Raw genomic sequence first — 16714 nt, forward strand, 5'->3', positions numbered from 1 at the left:
ATCACAGGAAAGACAGACAGGAAGAGAGGAGGAAAGAGGATGCCATGACAGATTAGTGTGGAGAAGAAACCATGCGGGCCAGGAGGAAGGACTCTGAGGATGGCGTGGAAAGGCCCAGATAAAGAATGCAAGCAAATATTTATAAGATTATGGATGGAAGGTAGACCAGATGAGGATGGTTAAGAAGGATGGTATTGGATTGGGGCTGGTTATTGAGATAGCATAGATAGAAATATCTGCTCACCCCAAGATAAATAGACTATATCAAAATCTAATGGTGTCTGTGTTTTATTTGAATGATAGTAGTTTAGATAATATCACTGTGATAATCATAGGGCAAATAATAAACAATATATAGTCCAACACTCCTTTTTTTAATAACAACAATTTGATTTCACAGTATATGGATATATCAAAACACCATGTTATATACCTTAATAATCGGTACTTTGTTTTTATTTTTTTAGTCATGTCTACAACTTCTTGGCCTTTTAACTAAGATCAAGAGGAGTCACTTCTTGTCAGTTTACTATCTGATGCACCCTCTCCCTAAGACTGATCTATTAAGTGTATTTTAGAGGAGGGAAATAGAGTAGCCTGCTAGCTATGTCCACTCCACACATTGGCTTGGTATTGCAGTACCTCCAGAAGCTGTATACACCAGTAAAATAAAGTATAGTGTAAAAACCTTTTATGAACCACAGGCTTTGGCACTGAGTTGTGGATACTGAGGCAGTCAAACTATTGGTGGGCTGTTAAAATCCCCTCAGTGCAACAGCTAATCTAGAGAGCATGGTCTGGAGAAGTCCAAGCACCTGTTCCTCAGCCCTGAGGTTGCAATCCCTGATACAAGGTGTAACCCCTCCACACCATGAATCTGATCAACTACAGCATAGTCCTGTCTGCTACTATCGTGGAGGTGCTCCATAAGTCAGAGGCATTTATTATTGTCATGGCTAACAGTCCTTTTCATCCTATGGTCCTGCAAAGCTGGAGAAAGATCTACTAGGCTGAAATGCACCAGGGAAACTAGTGAACTCCTGCTAGTGCTATGAAGTATTTCCCCGAAGGGAAAATGTTAAGAAGTAGCAGATTTCTTTCCCACCCACTATTTCTCCCTCTCCTCTTGCAGTCATTCCAGTTCAATATGGCAACAGTTCACTTTCTATAACTTTACCTCATGTGAACTCCAGCTTGCGATCCATATACTCAATGGAGTACCACACCTCTTCCCTTGTATGCCCACAGATGACTCAAATGCATGATGGATGAGCCTAAGCTCTACTGAGACCCATTTCCTCCCACAGAATCACACCTTGTCAAATGGCACTAGGCCTATCCAAATGACAGTCCAGTGATCTTGTAGAAATTCAGACTTAGGGCCAACAAGATGGCTCAGGAAAAGAAGGCACTTGCCATCAAGTCTAATGACCAGTGTTCAATCCTCAGGACCGTAATGAAAACACAGACCCAGCTCCCACAAGCAGTCCTGTGCTCTCCACACGTGCACTATGGCATGATGGCATACACCTCTCTGGCTCTCCATGACTAGCCATGGAAAATGTCATAATTTTCTAGCACGTTTATTGGCCAACTCCCCTCCTAGACCTGATGCCTGTCCTACCTTTAGCCAATGTAGTGTGGTTGCCACACTACATTTTCCAAAAACTCATGCGTATTTTCGGCCATGATTTTTTATGAGGTGAACGAAGCTCATTAACCTGCACACTTGCTCTTGGCCACCTTAGTAATCAGCAATGTGTTCAGCCTTTGTTCCAGTGTCTTAATGCCCAGCATTGGATAAATACATTGTGGTGGTTTGAATGAGAATGGCCCCCACAGGGTCATAGGGAGTGTAGCACTATTAGGAGGTGTGGCCTTGAAGGAGGAAGTGTGTCACTTGGGGGTAGGCTTTGAGGTCTCAGAAGCTCAAGTCAGGCCTAGTGGCTCTGAGTCTCTTCCTGCTGCCTGAAGATCCAGATGTGGAGCTCTCAGTTCCTTCTCCAGCACCATGCGTGCCTGTGTACCACCATGTTTCCTACCATGACAACATTACACTAAACCTCTGAAGTGTAAGCCAGACACAGTTAAATGTTGTCCTTTATAGGAGCTGCTGTGGCACTCCTGATGAGACCTAATTGACTAGGATCAGAAGGCAGGAAAATAAGACCTACCCTATGTGGACTTGGGGAGGGGCATGCATGCAGAGGGTGGAGGAAGGGAGGGATTGGGAGGGGGAGGGGGAGGGAAAGGAACCACAGGGGGATACAAAGTGAATAAAGTGTAATTAATAAAGAATCTAAAGATATTTAAAAAAAAAAAAAAGAGCTGCTATGGTCATGGTGTCTCTTCACAGCAATAGAAAACGTAAGACATGCACCAAGTCATTTTACTCTTTGCATATACCCATCTGCTGCTATGAAAGCTACTTTCCTCCTTAGCCAAATGTCCCCACAAATGCTCCATATGCATTTGACTGAGGATTGCTCTCTGCTGCCTCCTCACCCTGATGCTCAGCTACTGGACTCAGTGTTTTCAGCAGGGTGACTCACTGTCACCCTGAGTTATAGTCAATGGTTTACTAATATCTGTCCTCACCAATCAATTAAGTGGCTTCCACTTATGCACTCTTTCAACAAACAGCTACTATGAGACTCAGAGCCACTAGGCCTGGCTTGAGCTTCTGAGACCTCAAATCCCACCCCCAAGTGACACACTTCCTCCATCAAGGCCACACTTCCTAATAGTGCCACTCCCTATGGGCCTATGAGGGCCATTTTCATTCAAACCAACACAAGAGGAATTCTGCAACCCTGGAGCCTAGCACAGAGACTGATATTCAGGTGAAGCTAAATTAATATGTACGTACCGGAGACATCTATTGCGAATAACTCCCTCAACATACCCACTCTTTCACTCTGTCCAAAGATGCTCTTTGCTTAGTCACTAACTTCTGCATAAGAAAACCATTTGCCATGGTCTGTTTACACAAAATGAAAACGTTTTTAAACAAAAGAATGTTAAATGTTAAACATTTGAGTATCTTAAAATTGATGCCAGTACCACAACAGCTAAAGCTCAGCAACTGGATTTAGAGTTTTCAGCATCCTCATTCCTGAGAACGAATTTATGTTTCAGGCTCTCTCCCTGTTGAAAGGAATCTGAACCAAAGGACAGACAGGATGTGAGTGGAACGCCACAAAAACACAGGTCCTAGTTGTTGCCGTCATGTGCTGATGTGGATAGTGGCGACTCGAGGGCACAGTCTGGTAAATTTTAAGAATACACAGAACCAGCCAGATGGTTACAATTATATCTTGACAACATGTCTTGACTTCAAGTAAGGATTGAAAAAAAAAAAAAAAGTCAAGGGCACAAGAGCCTCCTCACAAACCACACCACACTCAGCTGTTCTGCTGTGTGCCATACACCACATCTGGGCTCAGCACCCAAGCTCTAGGCAATCTTGAAATCTGTGACAAGTAGAAGGTTTTTTGTTTTGTTTGTTTTAGAGTGTCTTTGACAATAGATTGAAGCACACTAAGAGGTCTACTTTGGGAAGACTCAGCTCGTGGAAATGAAATACAAATTCTGATAATGATGGTGTATCCCAAACAGAAACCTCCATAACAGGACATGCCTAGCCTCACACTGCCCATGTTTTTTTCCAGAACTCCACTCATGTCTGTTGAAATCAACAGGTCACTAACTGGCTGGGTCTTCTCTGGTAAAGCATTTTCCCCCCCAGAAGCAAGGTACCTGAGGAACAATAGTACACACCTTTACATACTAGGGCAGAAATGCCACCTAGCCAGGAAGGGCTATTTTTGAAAGAGCTAAAAAGAGATGATTGTGGACCACCTTTCCTGCTTGCAGGGATGCACTGTTAGGCACAGCCTCACTCTTCAGTCCAGCTCCCCTGATTCTGATCTCTGCTGCTGTTTGTTCTGTACAACCAACAACTAACCGAAGAGCTGGGTGGAACACAAACCCGTTTCCTCTGGGGCCATCCTCAACACCATAATTGCTGGCTCCCTGCGCCTCCAGCAGTGTGGTCTGGAGCCATTCCTTAGCTGCTGGGAGAGGAGTCTCCTCCACCAAACTGACTCAGAACTCAGACCCTGTAATGAAGAGAAGGCGCGTCTTCTCCATCTGGCAGAAAGCAAAGCTGCCACACCACCAAGCCTGGCAGTCCCCGCGCTTGGACACAGAGCTTACTGGCAGAATAATGGGAGCCTCACCCGCTCCAGTCGGCACCATTCAGATGCTAGACAGTCTGAGATAAACCAGGGATGACTAGGACAGGCCAATAGACTCTACAAATCCTTTCTATTCTCCCTGAGGAGCTGCCAAGACTGTGGGTATCATGCAGTCCTGCCTGCCACGGTGCCTGACAAGCTGGGAATCCTTCCCTCGCCTATCTTTCCTGCTTCTCACCTAAGACTTATTTCCATCTCTGTGCTGGTCTAAAATCCCCACATCTTCAAAGCTGCATTACTCCAACACTCTTGGCTAGCAGATCTTTTCAGAAACCTTTAACAGAGGTAATGTGCACTCTATACCATCAACTGTACAGGCAATGGTTCCCAATCTTGACACTTGTGACCGAGTGAATGAAATAATACCTTGTGGTAGAGGCTGTCCTATAGGTCGTGAGAAGCACTCAGGGGCCACTGGCTAGATATCTTTTGCATTTCTCAACTTAGCTATAGTAATTAAAAATGCCTTCAGGTACCATGGAGTATCCCAGAGAGACAGTCATTCAACTGAAAACAAATGCTTTCGGGTTTTCTTACCTTGGATACTTATCCTAAGTAATTTCCATGTTTCCCAAACACCTGGTTCTATAACCAACTTTCTCCCGATTGTGAGGCCCTCACATATCACCAAGCTTTCATCCTTGTGTGATATGGTTATCAGGTTTCATCAGGAGGTAGGGAAGGATGAAAGCAAGTTGGGGAAGCCCTCCTCCACTAAAGAAGCATCAGTGAAGACGAGTCAGCATATGTCAAGGTGGCCCAGAATAGAAGCCAGGGCCACAGTGAGTGGCTATGGTGCAGGAGAGGGGAGAATGGGAAAGCAGATGAGTTGGAGCTCCCAATGTAAAAGAGTATGGCGTTCCAGGAAGGGAATCCAGTATTAGGGTCAAAAGTAGGGTTTTCACAGGCAATGTCAGGAAGGATGGAGGATCCAGACATACCAGTGGCAGAACACAGTCCTGTGGGCCCACAGAGGCTACTAGAAAAGAGTGCTTAGCTTCTCTTTTCTCAGGGCAAGCACTGGGTAGGGATACGCCCACCCACAGGAAGAGTTAAGGGATCTACGTCATGATTAGGGGCTCCAGAGACAAACAAGCCTGTGTCACTCTCACATCTCCTGTCCCTCAGTGAGAGTGGGTCATCAGCTCAGTCTGCACGCTGCTCGCTAGCCTGGGTTTCCTTCCTGCAAAACTGCAGACTGAGGCCAGCCATATGCTCTAACCCTTCCAAATCCCCCTCAATTCAGCACCAAGTTTCAGGCTGGCGTTTTCTAAATAAAAATTTGTTGGTATGAGATGAATAAGTTGGATAAGAAAGTGCAACAGTTAAAGTTTCTGAAGTGTTTGCTTATTTTATTTCAAAGCAGCTCTGACAAAAACAGGGATATGATCTCTGGCCAGTACAAAAACTAATCATGAGAAAAGGAAATTCTTAAAGATTGAATAAGCCATGTGGAGCTGAAGTGGCTTGTGAGGAAAAGTGGGGCTTCGTTCTTGTTTGCATAGTCTCAAACCAGGGCTTCCCTGTGTGGCTCTGGCTATTCTAAAACTTAAGAGATCTGCCTGCCTCTGCCTTGCAAGTGCTGGCATTAAAGGTGTGTACACTACCGCCTGGCTCCTTTTTTCGTTTTGTAGAGAATGGAAAATGGGAGAAAAAGCAAGTGTTCTGTCTGGGTAAAGTCCTTCTGAACAGAGGGGAGCAGGCTTCTTTGCTGACGGTGGTCTTTCCTATTGTTAGCCTGTCAACTCAGAGCAGAAAGCCATGGCAGGACATCCACAAGAGTGCAGGATAGTCCTGGAGTCCCTTTTCATCAATGGAAGGCAGGGTACCATTCCCTCCCCAAAGACACGGACCCACACTCATCCCTAAAAACCATAGTTATAAATGGCCATAACGTTGGGACTCCATAGAACGATAGTGAATGCAGCTGCGGAGCTTACCAGGTGGTGGCCCTATTGATTTATTTGTTTTACTTTTATAAAAATTAAAATAAAAAAATATGTGGTGTATATGTATGTGTATGTTCAAGTACTGACACGCACACAGGCAGGGGCATGTTCTTCTGTGTGTGTACATGAAGAGGCCAGAGGCTCATGTCAGCTTACTTCCTCAATCACTTTTCACTTTTTCTTTGAGAGACAATCTGTCTTTGAACCCAGAGCTCATTGAGTTAGGTAGGCTGGCTGCTGACAACACCTCAGGACCCACCTGTCTCCAGCACTGCTATTATGGTTGCATGTCAGCTTTTATTTGGATGCTGGATATTCAGACCCTCATCCTTGTGCTTACGTAGCACGTACTGACTGAGCTATCTCCCAGGCTCCTTGGCTGTGATCTAATCATGAGACTTAAAAGCTGTCACCCTTTCTGAGAGAGAGAGAGAGAGAGAGAGAGAGAGAGAGAGAGAGAGAGCACAAACATGTGTCTGGAGGGAGAACATGAAGCTGCAGAAGGCTTTATAACCAGCAAACTATGGAGACGGATTGTGGGTGGCTCTATAAGCTGGGAATTGCCCACAGGTGCCAGTCAGAAATAGAACAAAGACCCTGATCCACAACTGCACGTGACTGAATTCTACCAGCAAGGAGAATGAACAGGAAATGGCTACCTCTAGAGCCCCAAGAAAACAGTGCAGCCCTGAAGACACCTTTATTTCAGCCCTCGTCACAGCTTTCATCAGTCATGCCTACATACTGTAATGAGATAAATTAGCTCCTTTGATCGAGCATAGTTATGGTACTGTGTTACATCAGAAACAGAAAGTTAACACCCTAAGCAAAATTCAAATAAATCCTTAGATGTGTTACAATATAAAGAGGCAGAGTTGGGACACAGGGAAGTGGTGGCTTTTCTTGGCAGTGAGCAGTTTGACCCCATCAGAGCACTGCACAGGGACTGCACCTCCTGCAAACAGTTACAGCAATGTCACAGTCAGGTGGCTCCTGTATGGGAATATCACACTTAAGCACATCTCAGAAAGAAAGTGCACTGAGGCACAGTTGACTACTTTCAAGTAACTTCTGTGCATAAAAGTCATGTACTTTTCCCTCAAAAGAGATGGGAAAAAAACTTGATGTCAGAAAAAAAGGACCAAGATCTTTTTCAAGGATTTACTGGGCAATTTCACTATCACAGTTAATATTATTACCATGAAAAGAGAAGGGGGGAAGGCTTTTGTAGAAGGCTCTGCTTTTTAAAGTACTGGGACAGGTTTGCTTCTCCTAACTGACTACTTTTCTTGTCTACTAAAAATGTGTAATGAGAACTTCCATGTATTCCTCCTTCCCAGACCCCCATGTATTTTCTTAGGGCAGAGAGCATGAGTTCCAAAATGCCTGTAAGAGGCATTTTACAATTTTTTTTTTTAAACTCAAGCTTTATGTTCTATCATCGGCTAGAACAGGCTATTTGTAATGTACGTGGTATTCACCTTGTAAATGTTTATTGTACCTTTACTAGGTGCCTGACAGTATCCTTCGGTCAAAAAAGACAGCATAAGTCATTAGGAAACCCAGCAAGCAGCTACATGACAGGTGGGAGTGTTAAACATGAAAACACACAGGCCAGTGGTTAACATGGATGCCTGTCAATGCACTGCCAATGTTTAAAGAGATTCTGACAGAACAAAACAATGAATGCACACCCACAGAATGTGCAAAGTATAAATGATGTGGCCACTTATACAGACTTGTCTAAATGCTACCTTTTCTAAGGGACATGTGGAAAACACTGTAACCTAAAGACTTAAGTGTTAGCAAGCTCTGTAGTCCAGGGCCTGAGTCATTGGTAGCTTCCTCTGTTCAGGGATGTCTCAGAGCAGGTGGCAAACAGCCGGCCAACCTGGCAAGAACGAGACTTTCACAATGTAAAGGAAGGTAAGTCATCACACTATTCTTCACCCCAAGGAAACTGGGCATTAAACCCACAAATGTCCGGTTTCTCCTCTATTTCACCCTTCCTTGATCTAAGGACACACAGGCCTGTTAGCAACATTCAAGGCTGAAAACCATTACTAATCAGAATTCCAAAGATATTGGCAAACTCCTACGGCACAAAAGATTACTGTAAGTGTAACAATTCCAACAGTATTATTAAATTAGTTTTCAAAAGAAACTAATATATACACAAAAATGTTTAAGCAGTTGTTTTACTTTTTAAAATCTCGCTAACAGACAGATATAAAAGGGGATGACACATGCAGGGCAGTTAAGCTTGACAGGTAGAATGATGTCTATATTTCAATTTCAGAAAGTTATTACAGAAATGAATTTCTTAGAATTTATTTTATTTTTAATTATGTGTATGTGTCTGTATTTGAGTATGTGCACATGTGAGCGCAGGTGCCTTTACAGTCCAGAAGAGGGCTCAGACCCCATAACTTTATATGGAGTCATAGGTGGTTGTGTAAGCTGACTCATGCGGGTGAAGGAACTGAAGTTGGGTCCTCTGAAAGACCAGCATGCAGTTCTAACTGCTGTACCATTTCTGCAGCCTCACAATGCATTGTAAATATTATTTTTTCACATTTATATTATATCTTACTCATAATGCAGATTTAATCCCATTTCGTGAAAGCATTGAGAAAGATGTACATGAGGGCTTTCTATTTGCACTTCTCCATTCAAAACAGCAAGTAGGAATCCTACGTTACAGAATGATAGATTTCCATCATGAAAATATTACCCCAGGATGATCTCCAGAGTCAGAGAAGGCCACAAAAATTCACAAAAACATCAAAAGTCAAAGGAAAGAGAAAGAAGCTTTATTGGGACACTGGCATGTCCTTAGGTGAGGAAGCTAAGGACTCTATATGATCTCTTTGTGTGAAAGAATACTTAGCAGAAAACAGTGTGTGTCTTCACAAGAAGCAAGAGGGTGAGACAGTTCAAACTTTCTCAACAGGAAGTTGTAGAGAACCTGTGTTTTTCTTCTTTTTTAATTTGGCAAAACTTTAGAAAATGTAATTTTTCTGAAATCACCGAGAGGCACTAGAAGGGCAGACTTGAGGGACTTCTTCTTACGAGGGATGGGATGCTAGGGATGGAACCAGGGCTCAGGAAGGGCGGGCAAGCACACCACTCAGCCTCTCTATGCCCGAGAAACGGCAAATGGAACTTACGTAGATTTGATTCCTCTTGTATCGCTGAAACAGGTTGTACATGATGGAGCCTCCATGGAGTTCAGTCAGGGAGGCCATGTCATCCACACCCTCCTCATTCATGGGGTGCATAGCCGTCACCTTTTGGTTGGTGATTGTGCTCTGCTTGTAGGTGAACACCTGAGGGCAGAAATGAATTCAGCTGTTTAGTCTGCAGTACATGACATACTAAAGACTGCCTAGACTACTAAAGCAATCGCAGAACGGGCAGTCTGAATTCTAGAAATCCATTTTTTTTTCATTTTCTTTATGCCATCTATACATTTTCTAAAGGAAGAAATTATTTTGACAGTTGCTAGTAAACTTTAGAAGACATTATGTTGAGTGGCAATCATCCTTTGGGACTCACAGAAACTTTAATTTCACAGTTCACTCCTCCTCCTCTTCACAGTTCTTTACATAAATCAGGAAAGTAACCACAGGCTGGAGAGATGTTTAAGAGCACTTCTTGAAAAGGACCCGGGTTCAGTTCCCAGAACCTACATGGAAGCTTCCAACCATTCATAATTCTAGTTCTGGGTGATCCGATACCCTGTCCTGTGCTCCAAGGGTACCAGGCACATTCATACAGGCAGGCAAAACACATACACACATAAAATAAAAATATAACTATAAAAACAATTTTTTAAAAAGAATTTGGCTAGGCTTTCTTAGACAGGAACTTGGTATCCTTACAGTTTCACTCTGGATCATATGGTAGCTTCAAAACTTCAGAGCAAAGTAAGTATTCTATTAAACTATAGTGATTAAGCATTAATCAAGTAGTTGAAAGATTCCGCCCATCTGCCATAACACTGGCATAAATTATTACATCAATATTTAGAAAATGTTGCCAGTATGCCCTCTCCACCATGACATATACCGTGCATGCATTCAGGGTTTATCAGATGGTTACCTTATACTTCCAAACAGGAGTGTGTCAATGGCTACACATATGTCGTAGCATGTATATGAAGCAAATCTAATGCTGTGTGGTGTTCACTGTTCATGTTTCTCAAGATACTAAGTATTCTTTTATCATAAATGACCACAGAATTAACCAAAGCAAGTCATGCTGTGTTTGTTGACCAAGTTCAAATGACTTTACGTATAAATGCACATATGTAAGTGATTTTACTATGGAGTCCATCTTCACTTAAGTGGTCAGAGTTTGGGTTTGTTTTTACAGTATTGGTAATCAAACCCAAGGTCTGGGCAAGTGCTCTACTATTCAACGACAGCCTCAACCCCTGCAAAAGTGTACTTAATAGTTTTTAAGCCATTCAGGCTTCCTTTAAATAAAATGAAACTGCCGAAAGGTTATTTTTAAAAGAACATAAATAACACAAAAAAACTTATAACCTTCACACATACAAATGTGTATAAGCATGTACACGAAACCATTTCTGCCATGTCTGAAGAAGTTTTTTAATTTGGGATTTTAACATCAAATATCAACTTGATACCCACATTGCAACAAATGGCATATTCTTACCCTCCTTTTTTTTTTTCACAATTTATTTTATTTTATGTGTCTTAGTGGAAGGTGTCAGAGCCCTCTGACAGTTGTGAGCTGCCATGTGGGTGCTGGGAATTGAACCCGGGTCCTTTGGAAGAGCAGACAGCGCCCCAACCACTGAGCCATCTCCCCAGCCCCCAAATGGCATATTCTTGTAGATGGGGATAACACACCGAGAACTGCAAAAACACCAATCCAATGGTTTTGGTACAAGTGGCATGTTTTATTTTTCTAGAGGAAAAAAAATAAAACTTTAATACTGGTACTCATGCCAGATGTACCACAGAAGTCTGTCGAAACCAGCCCTGAGAAACTCCCCCAGGCCAGTACAAGGACACACCCTTCCCTCCCAAGGAAGAACCACTTTCTCCAGATGCTGCCTGGCAGACAGTCACTGGAGGAGAGTGCCCAGTTTCCCTTTCTCAGGTGGCAGAGGGGCCACCCTGTCACATGAGCACCATGAGCTAGACTGAGACCTGGAGCTGCTGGCGGAGTGTAGGTGGGGTGTACCACAGCCCGAAAAACAACCATGAAGGAAACGGCACAAGGACATCCCAGAGACAGGAAACACATGGCCTTTCATATTGAGTCATAAACACCAAGAGAGAAGATGAAAAGAAACACGGGCCAGCAATGGATATAGCCTTGGGGCAACCTTAAGAAGCCCTCTGCCCTTCTCTAGCCTGCTTCCCTCAGGAGGTAATCCAGGTGGGTGTCCCAGAAATGCCCCAAGTGGACAGGGCACTCCACAGAGCATACCGATGAGGGTGCAAGGCAGAAGTTGCCTAGCCTGGTCAACCCCTGCTCAGCTGAGGAGTAGACACAAGGGTCTTGTGTTGTCTTTCAGGAGGCCGTGCCTTAAGATGCATAGACATCGGTCAAAAGCAGCCCTGAGAAACTGCTCAAGGTTCTGTGGCCACAAAGCTCTTCTGAGCTCAATTCAAAGCTCTTTCAGAAAAGAAGCAGCTCATGATAGCACAACCAGTTTCATGCCCCAGGGCCTCAGCATCAGCTGTTGTCCACAGCAGACCCCGCTTTCCTATCGCATGGTGCTTTGTATACTCTGAGCATCCCAGACCCTAAAGACAGACATGATTTAAATATTAATTTTCTGTGTGTTATATTGATTTGGCCTTCAAACATAATATATACTCTCTAATAGCCATACATACATATAATCAAGTTAATGCCTACATCTTCATGTCAGATGTAAACCTTGCTGTTTTTTTAAATGTCATTGGGAAAAGCAAGGTGACACATGAGCGCATGGTCTCTAAGAGCTAAGCACAGAGTCTCAGGAAACAAACAAACAAACAAAAAAAGCAAAACAAAAATCTAAAACCCGATGGCCTCAAATTATTCACGGAGTCCCTACCACTGACTTCTTCTTGTTTCTAGCTGTCTGTGATAGAGCATATAGGTAAATACCCATTCCTGGAGTGTGAAAATCAAGAGGATTAGAACTATTCTGCCTCATGACCTCAGCATCAATCACAAGAGGCCGGTAACTGTCAAAGGATTAAGACAGGCTGTGACTGGATAAAAGAAACATTTGTCAAAGACCAGTGTGTCAGATGCTCAAGGCAATGAACATTTCGGGGAAAAGGCGGGAACTGGTCCAGAACGCATCTGAGAAGAAAAGGTGAGGATTACTGTCCATCCACAGTTGGGCTAGCACTGGCAAAGAACAGCATCTGGCCATGGGGCTGTCTGATAAGCTTGGCAAAAAGAAATCATTCAAGTAACTTTTATCTAGTGCATAACAGGCAGTGGGGACAGATTTTACATCGCAGCAAGTCAACAATGCACAAGACTGGTGGGTAATACTGACTCTACAGGATAGGGTACTCTACCCATAGGCGCTGACATCTGTGAGAAGGGTTCCACGTGTAACCTACAGGCAAACCAAGGTGGGGATCACTCTGCCTCCTGAGTGCTTGGATTAAAGGCATGTATCGCCAAGCCCAGCCAAAACCAAACACTTAAAAACCACCAAAAAAGAGCTGGAGGAATGGCTCAGTCATTAAGAGCCCTAAATGCACATGTGTGTGGATGAGTGCCCCTGTATGTGTGTGTATCCCAGGAAGCCGAAAGAGGGCATCAGATCCCCCAGAATTACAAGCAGGTGTGATCTGACTGATGTGTATAATAGGAATTGAACTCAAGTCTTCTCAAAGAGTGGCAAGTATTGTTAATCACTAGGCCATCTATCCAGCCACCCTCAAGTTTGTGTTTTGTTTCATTTTACTTTTTAAGGCAAGATCTCACTAAGTAGCCCTTGCAGACCTGTTTACAGCTAGGTTGTTTGTGAACTTGGATTATCGACCTGTCTCTGCTGGGATTAAAGACTGTTACCTGTTTTGTTTTGTTTTTTGTTTGTTTGTTTGTTTGTTTCACTTTTGGAGACAAGAGTTTCTCTGTGTAGCCCTCACTGTCCTGGAACTTGCTGTGTAGACCAGGCTGTTCTTGAACTCAGAGATCGCCTGCTTCTGCCTCCTTAGTGCTAAGACTAAAGCTGTGTGTTACCACCACTAAGCACAAAGTTTTGCTTTAACCAGGTTATTTTTCATCTCAAAATAGTGTAGGTATTGTATGGAATTTGGCTCACCATGCTGATGTGAAAGTTTTTATAGTACAGAGTGATAAAACAGATTCCTTTCAGTGCAAGAAGCTAGGATCAATCATCATCATTCTAGATGGTTTTTGTTTGTTTGTTTGTTTGTTTGTTTGTCTACCTGACACAAATCTAGACAAGTCTGGAAAGAGGGAATCTTGAGAAAATGCCTCCAAATGAGGCAAGTCCGTGGGGACATTTTCTTAATTAGGGACTGATGAGTAGGGGCCCAGCCTACTATGGGTGGTACCATCCCTGGGTAGGTGATCCTGGGTGTATAAGAAAGCAGGCTGAGCAAGCCAGGCGAAGCAAACCAGAGAGCAGCACTCCAGCATGGCTTCCATAGCCTGCCTCTAGGTTCCTGCCCTGTTTCCCTGGGTGAGACACACCCTGAAACTGTGGTGGTGAGTTAAGCAGTGCCTCCTGGAACTGACAAGCCAGCGAGAAAGGAAAATTTAGCAGGCAACTAAAATACATGATCAGCTGTAACAGGCATCTTCCTGTACGGGAAGGAACCAGGTGAAGGAGACGCTGGACAAGGGGAAAGCAGCCACAAGTGAAGGGGCTGGCACTTGACACAGCACCGCTCTGAAGCTGAATGAAGCTGGGGCAGGAATAGGGATAGAGAACAGGGCCATGACAGGGCCTATACCCTGCCTCAGTGCTTGGCTTAGGACCTGTGCCCTCTTAGGCTTGAGTGAACATTTTCAGTGAACGGGCACATCAGTCAGAATGATCAGTTAGAATGACCCTACCCTCCATACCAGAATACTTAATTTTAGGGAAAGCCAGACCTCAAAACTGAATTTATACATAAGGCTAAAAAGTATGTGGTTTTGTTTTTGTTTTTGTTTTTGTTTTTTTTAAATAAGAGACTTGTATACAGGTTTCTTTTGAATTTTTAAAGTGGAATATAATGACTACATCTTTATGAGGTGCACAGTTAAGACTCAGTACGTATTTACCATGCATACCAGCCAGATCAGGATAACTGCTAACTCTACCACCCCGAACTCTTACTGTTCATGTTGCTAACATTCAAAACACTTTCTGTTCACTACTTTGAAATATACTTTGAACCATAATCTCGCTCCTGCGCCCCAGGGCACCAGTTATTCCTCCTGCAGACTGTGTTCCTGTGCCTGTGAACCCCCATTTTTCTGAAGTACTGATCTACATTACTTAAACCCTATGAAGGAAAATGCTAGTAATTTCTAAGGAGAATCTACCGCAAAGAAAATCCGCTACATGTCATTACAAAGCCTTCTCATTGCTTATACTGCCATGTAGGCAAAGCCTACCAAGAAAGAGAATTTGTGAGGCCCCCTGTAGGCCAGTCTCCTCACACTGAAAAGCTGAGTGTGAAGGAAAAAATTGCTGTATGATGTATTACAGAACTAAAATCAACCCAGGGTGCAACTGTATTCCACACCTACATACTACAATATGAAATTTACATTTTAAAAGCATGCAGCCAGGTTTGGTGGGACATGCCTGTAGTCCTAGCACTTTGGGAGGCAGAAGCAGGTGGGTATTTGTGAGTTCTAGACCAGTCTGGTCTACAAAGCAAGTCTAGAGCAGCCAAAGCTACACAGAGAAATCCTGCCTTGAAAAAAACCAAAAACAAAGCAAACAAACAAAAAACATGCACACTCGAGCACTGATTCTAGATAAATGGAAACTTCTGTTTGCACAAAAACCTCACACACAAATGTTTACAGCAGCTTTAATTCACGATAGCTGAAGCTGAAAAAAGTCAGCCAGGTGGTATTCCATGCTGTGTGACTCTAGGGCTCTTCTAGTCTTGAATTGACAGCATTTCACAGCACGAAGAGCAGACTGGGACTTCAAGAGCTTAGGCGGGAACCAGCAGGAGGGCAGTGAATTGGCAGTAAAGGGCACCTGGGGCGTAGATACCCTGACCTGGGAAATGCCCTGGTACACAGTCAGGTCTCAGTGTCCCATTGTGCTCAGTTCCCTGGGTCAGTTGTTCTCTGGAAAGGAGACTAGCCAAATGGTTCCTGGGAGTTATCTCTGTGATTGCTTACAAATGAATGTGGATGTAAAATTACATCAAAACAGAAAGTTTAATTATAGAGAAGCTAAATCTGGCTGTGGTGGCACACACCCATACACCCAGATCTCAAAAGGCAAAGCCGGAGCTCCTCCAAGTCCTTGTGACTTCCTAGGGTATGACTACTGTGCTGCCCCCAAAGCCTGATGACCCAAGGTCTTGCTAGTTACCATGTCTACTTTGTAAGCCTGGGGACAGGAGAACTGACCCTACCAGGACCCACATGCTGCCCTACATATGTACACCTCTATAAAATAGATACCCATATATGTACATAAAGCTTTATGTTGTCTTCAGTGACATTCCAAAAACATTTTAGTATTGCTATTTCTAACAAATCTAAGTGTACTTTCAGGCGCAGCTTTGGCTGATATTGCCCAACACAGGAGCTACATAATCTCTCCTCCTTATGGAACAGGGACTGCTCAAGTGTGAGCCAGACAGTGGTACTGAACCCCACGGGAGCCTCGGGGACCCAGCAGTGGTCAGTTTAATCTCCAGTCTTCTCATCGGGGAATCCCAACAGGGATTATCAGAAGCAAGAACGCTGGGGTAAGAAGAGAGGAGGGTCACAGAGGGGTCAGCATTCTTGGGCACCTCAGGATGCAGCTCAGAGGTTTGAGTTGACCAAGTGACCATTATCAGTTGTAGGATCTGACTGTCACCATTCCAGACTGAAGTCCCTTCACAGACTGCTCTAGTGGCTTCAGAGTTAAAGCGTCCATCCTTAATGTGGCTTCTCTCCAACACCTTTCCTAAGGCTCTGGAAGCTTCTGCCAGGCCACTTCCAGCTCCAGCTGAGTAACAGTCCCTGTGAAAATGGCACTGGGGACATTCCTTTCCTGCTAGGCCCCACCCAGCTATTCACCCTCCCTCCCCGCCAGCTCCAACACCCAGACAAAAGCCTCTTGTGACTCTCACCACCCAAGTGCCATTTCTCACCCTTCTTATCTCTTTCTAGCAATAGGGATAACAAGGCTTTCAGTTCATGGGGCAAAGGGTGACAATCCAGAGCTGCCTAAGACGAAAGGGGAAATGGGGCAAGAAAATGTGTGGCCAGAGCACTCAGGCGTGTGGACAACCATCTTGCTTGCTGGCCCCGGGGCTGGAC

The 16714-nt window shown here is 44.0% G+C and overlaps 1 protein-coding gene and 1 non-coding gene across 2 annotated transcripts in view; one reads left to right on the forward strand and one right to left on the reverse strand.

Moving 5' to 3' along the window:
- The window catches only part of Myo10 (myosin X), a 197603-nt gene that overhangs the window by 104545 nt on the left and 76344 nt on the right, over positions 1 to 16714 (reverse strand). Inside the window, exon 3 of the mRNA XM_021648702.2 lies at positions 9379 to 9537. Within this exon, the coding sequence (XP_021504377.1) occupies positions 9379 to 9537 (159 nt within the window). The remainder of the gene's footprint in view (positions 1 to 9378; positions 9538 to 16714) is intronic.
- Positions 476 to 664, forward strand: LOC132653347 (U2 spliceosomal RNA). Its single transcript, XR_009591114.1, has one exon. It is a non-coding gene; the product is annotated as a U2 spliceosomal RNA (small nuclear RNA).

This window comes from Meriones unguiculatus, chromosome 3, assembly GCF_030254825.1.
Source record: "Meriones unguiculatus strain TT.TT164.6M chromosome 3, Bangor_MerUng_6.1, whole genome shotgun sequence".
NCBI classification, from domain to species: domain Eukaryota; kingdom Metazoa; phylum Chordata; class Mammalia; order Rodentia; family Muridae; genus Meriones; species Meriones unguiculatus.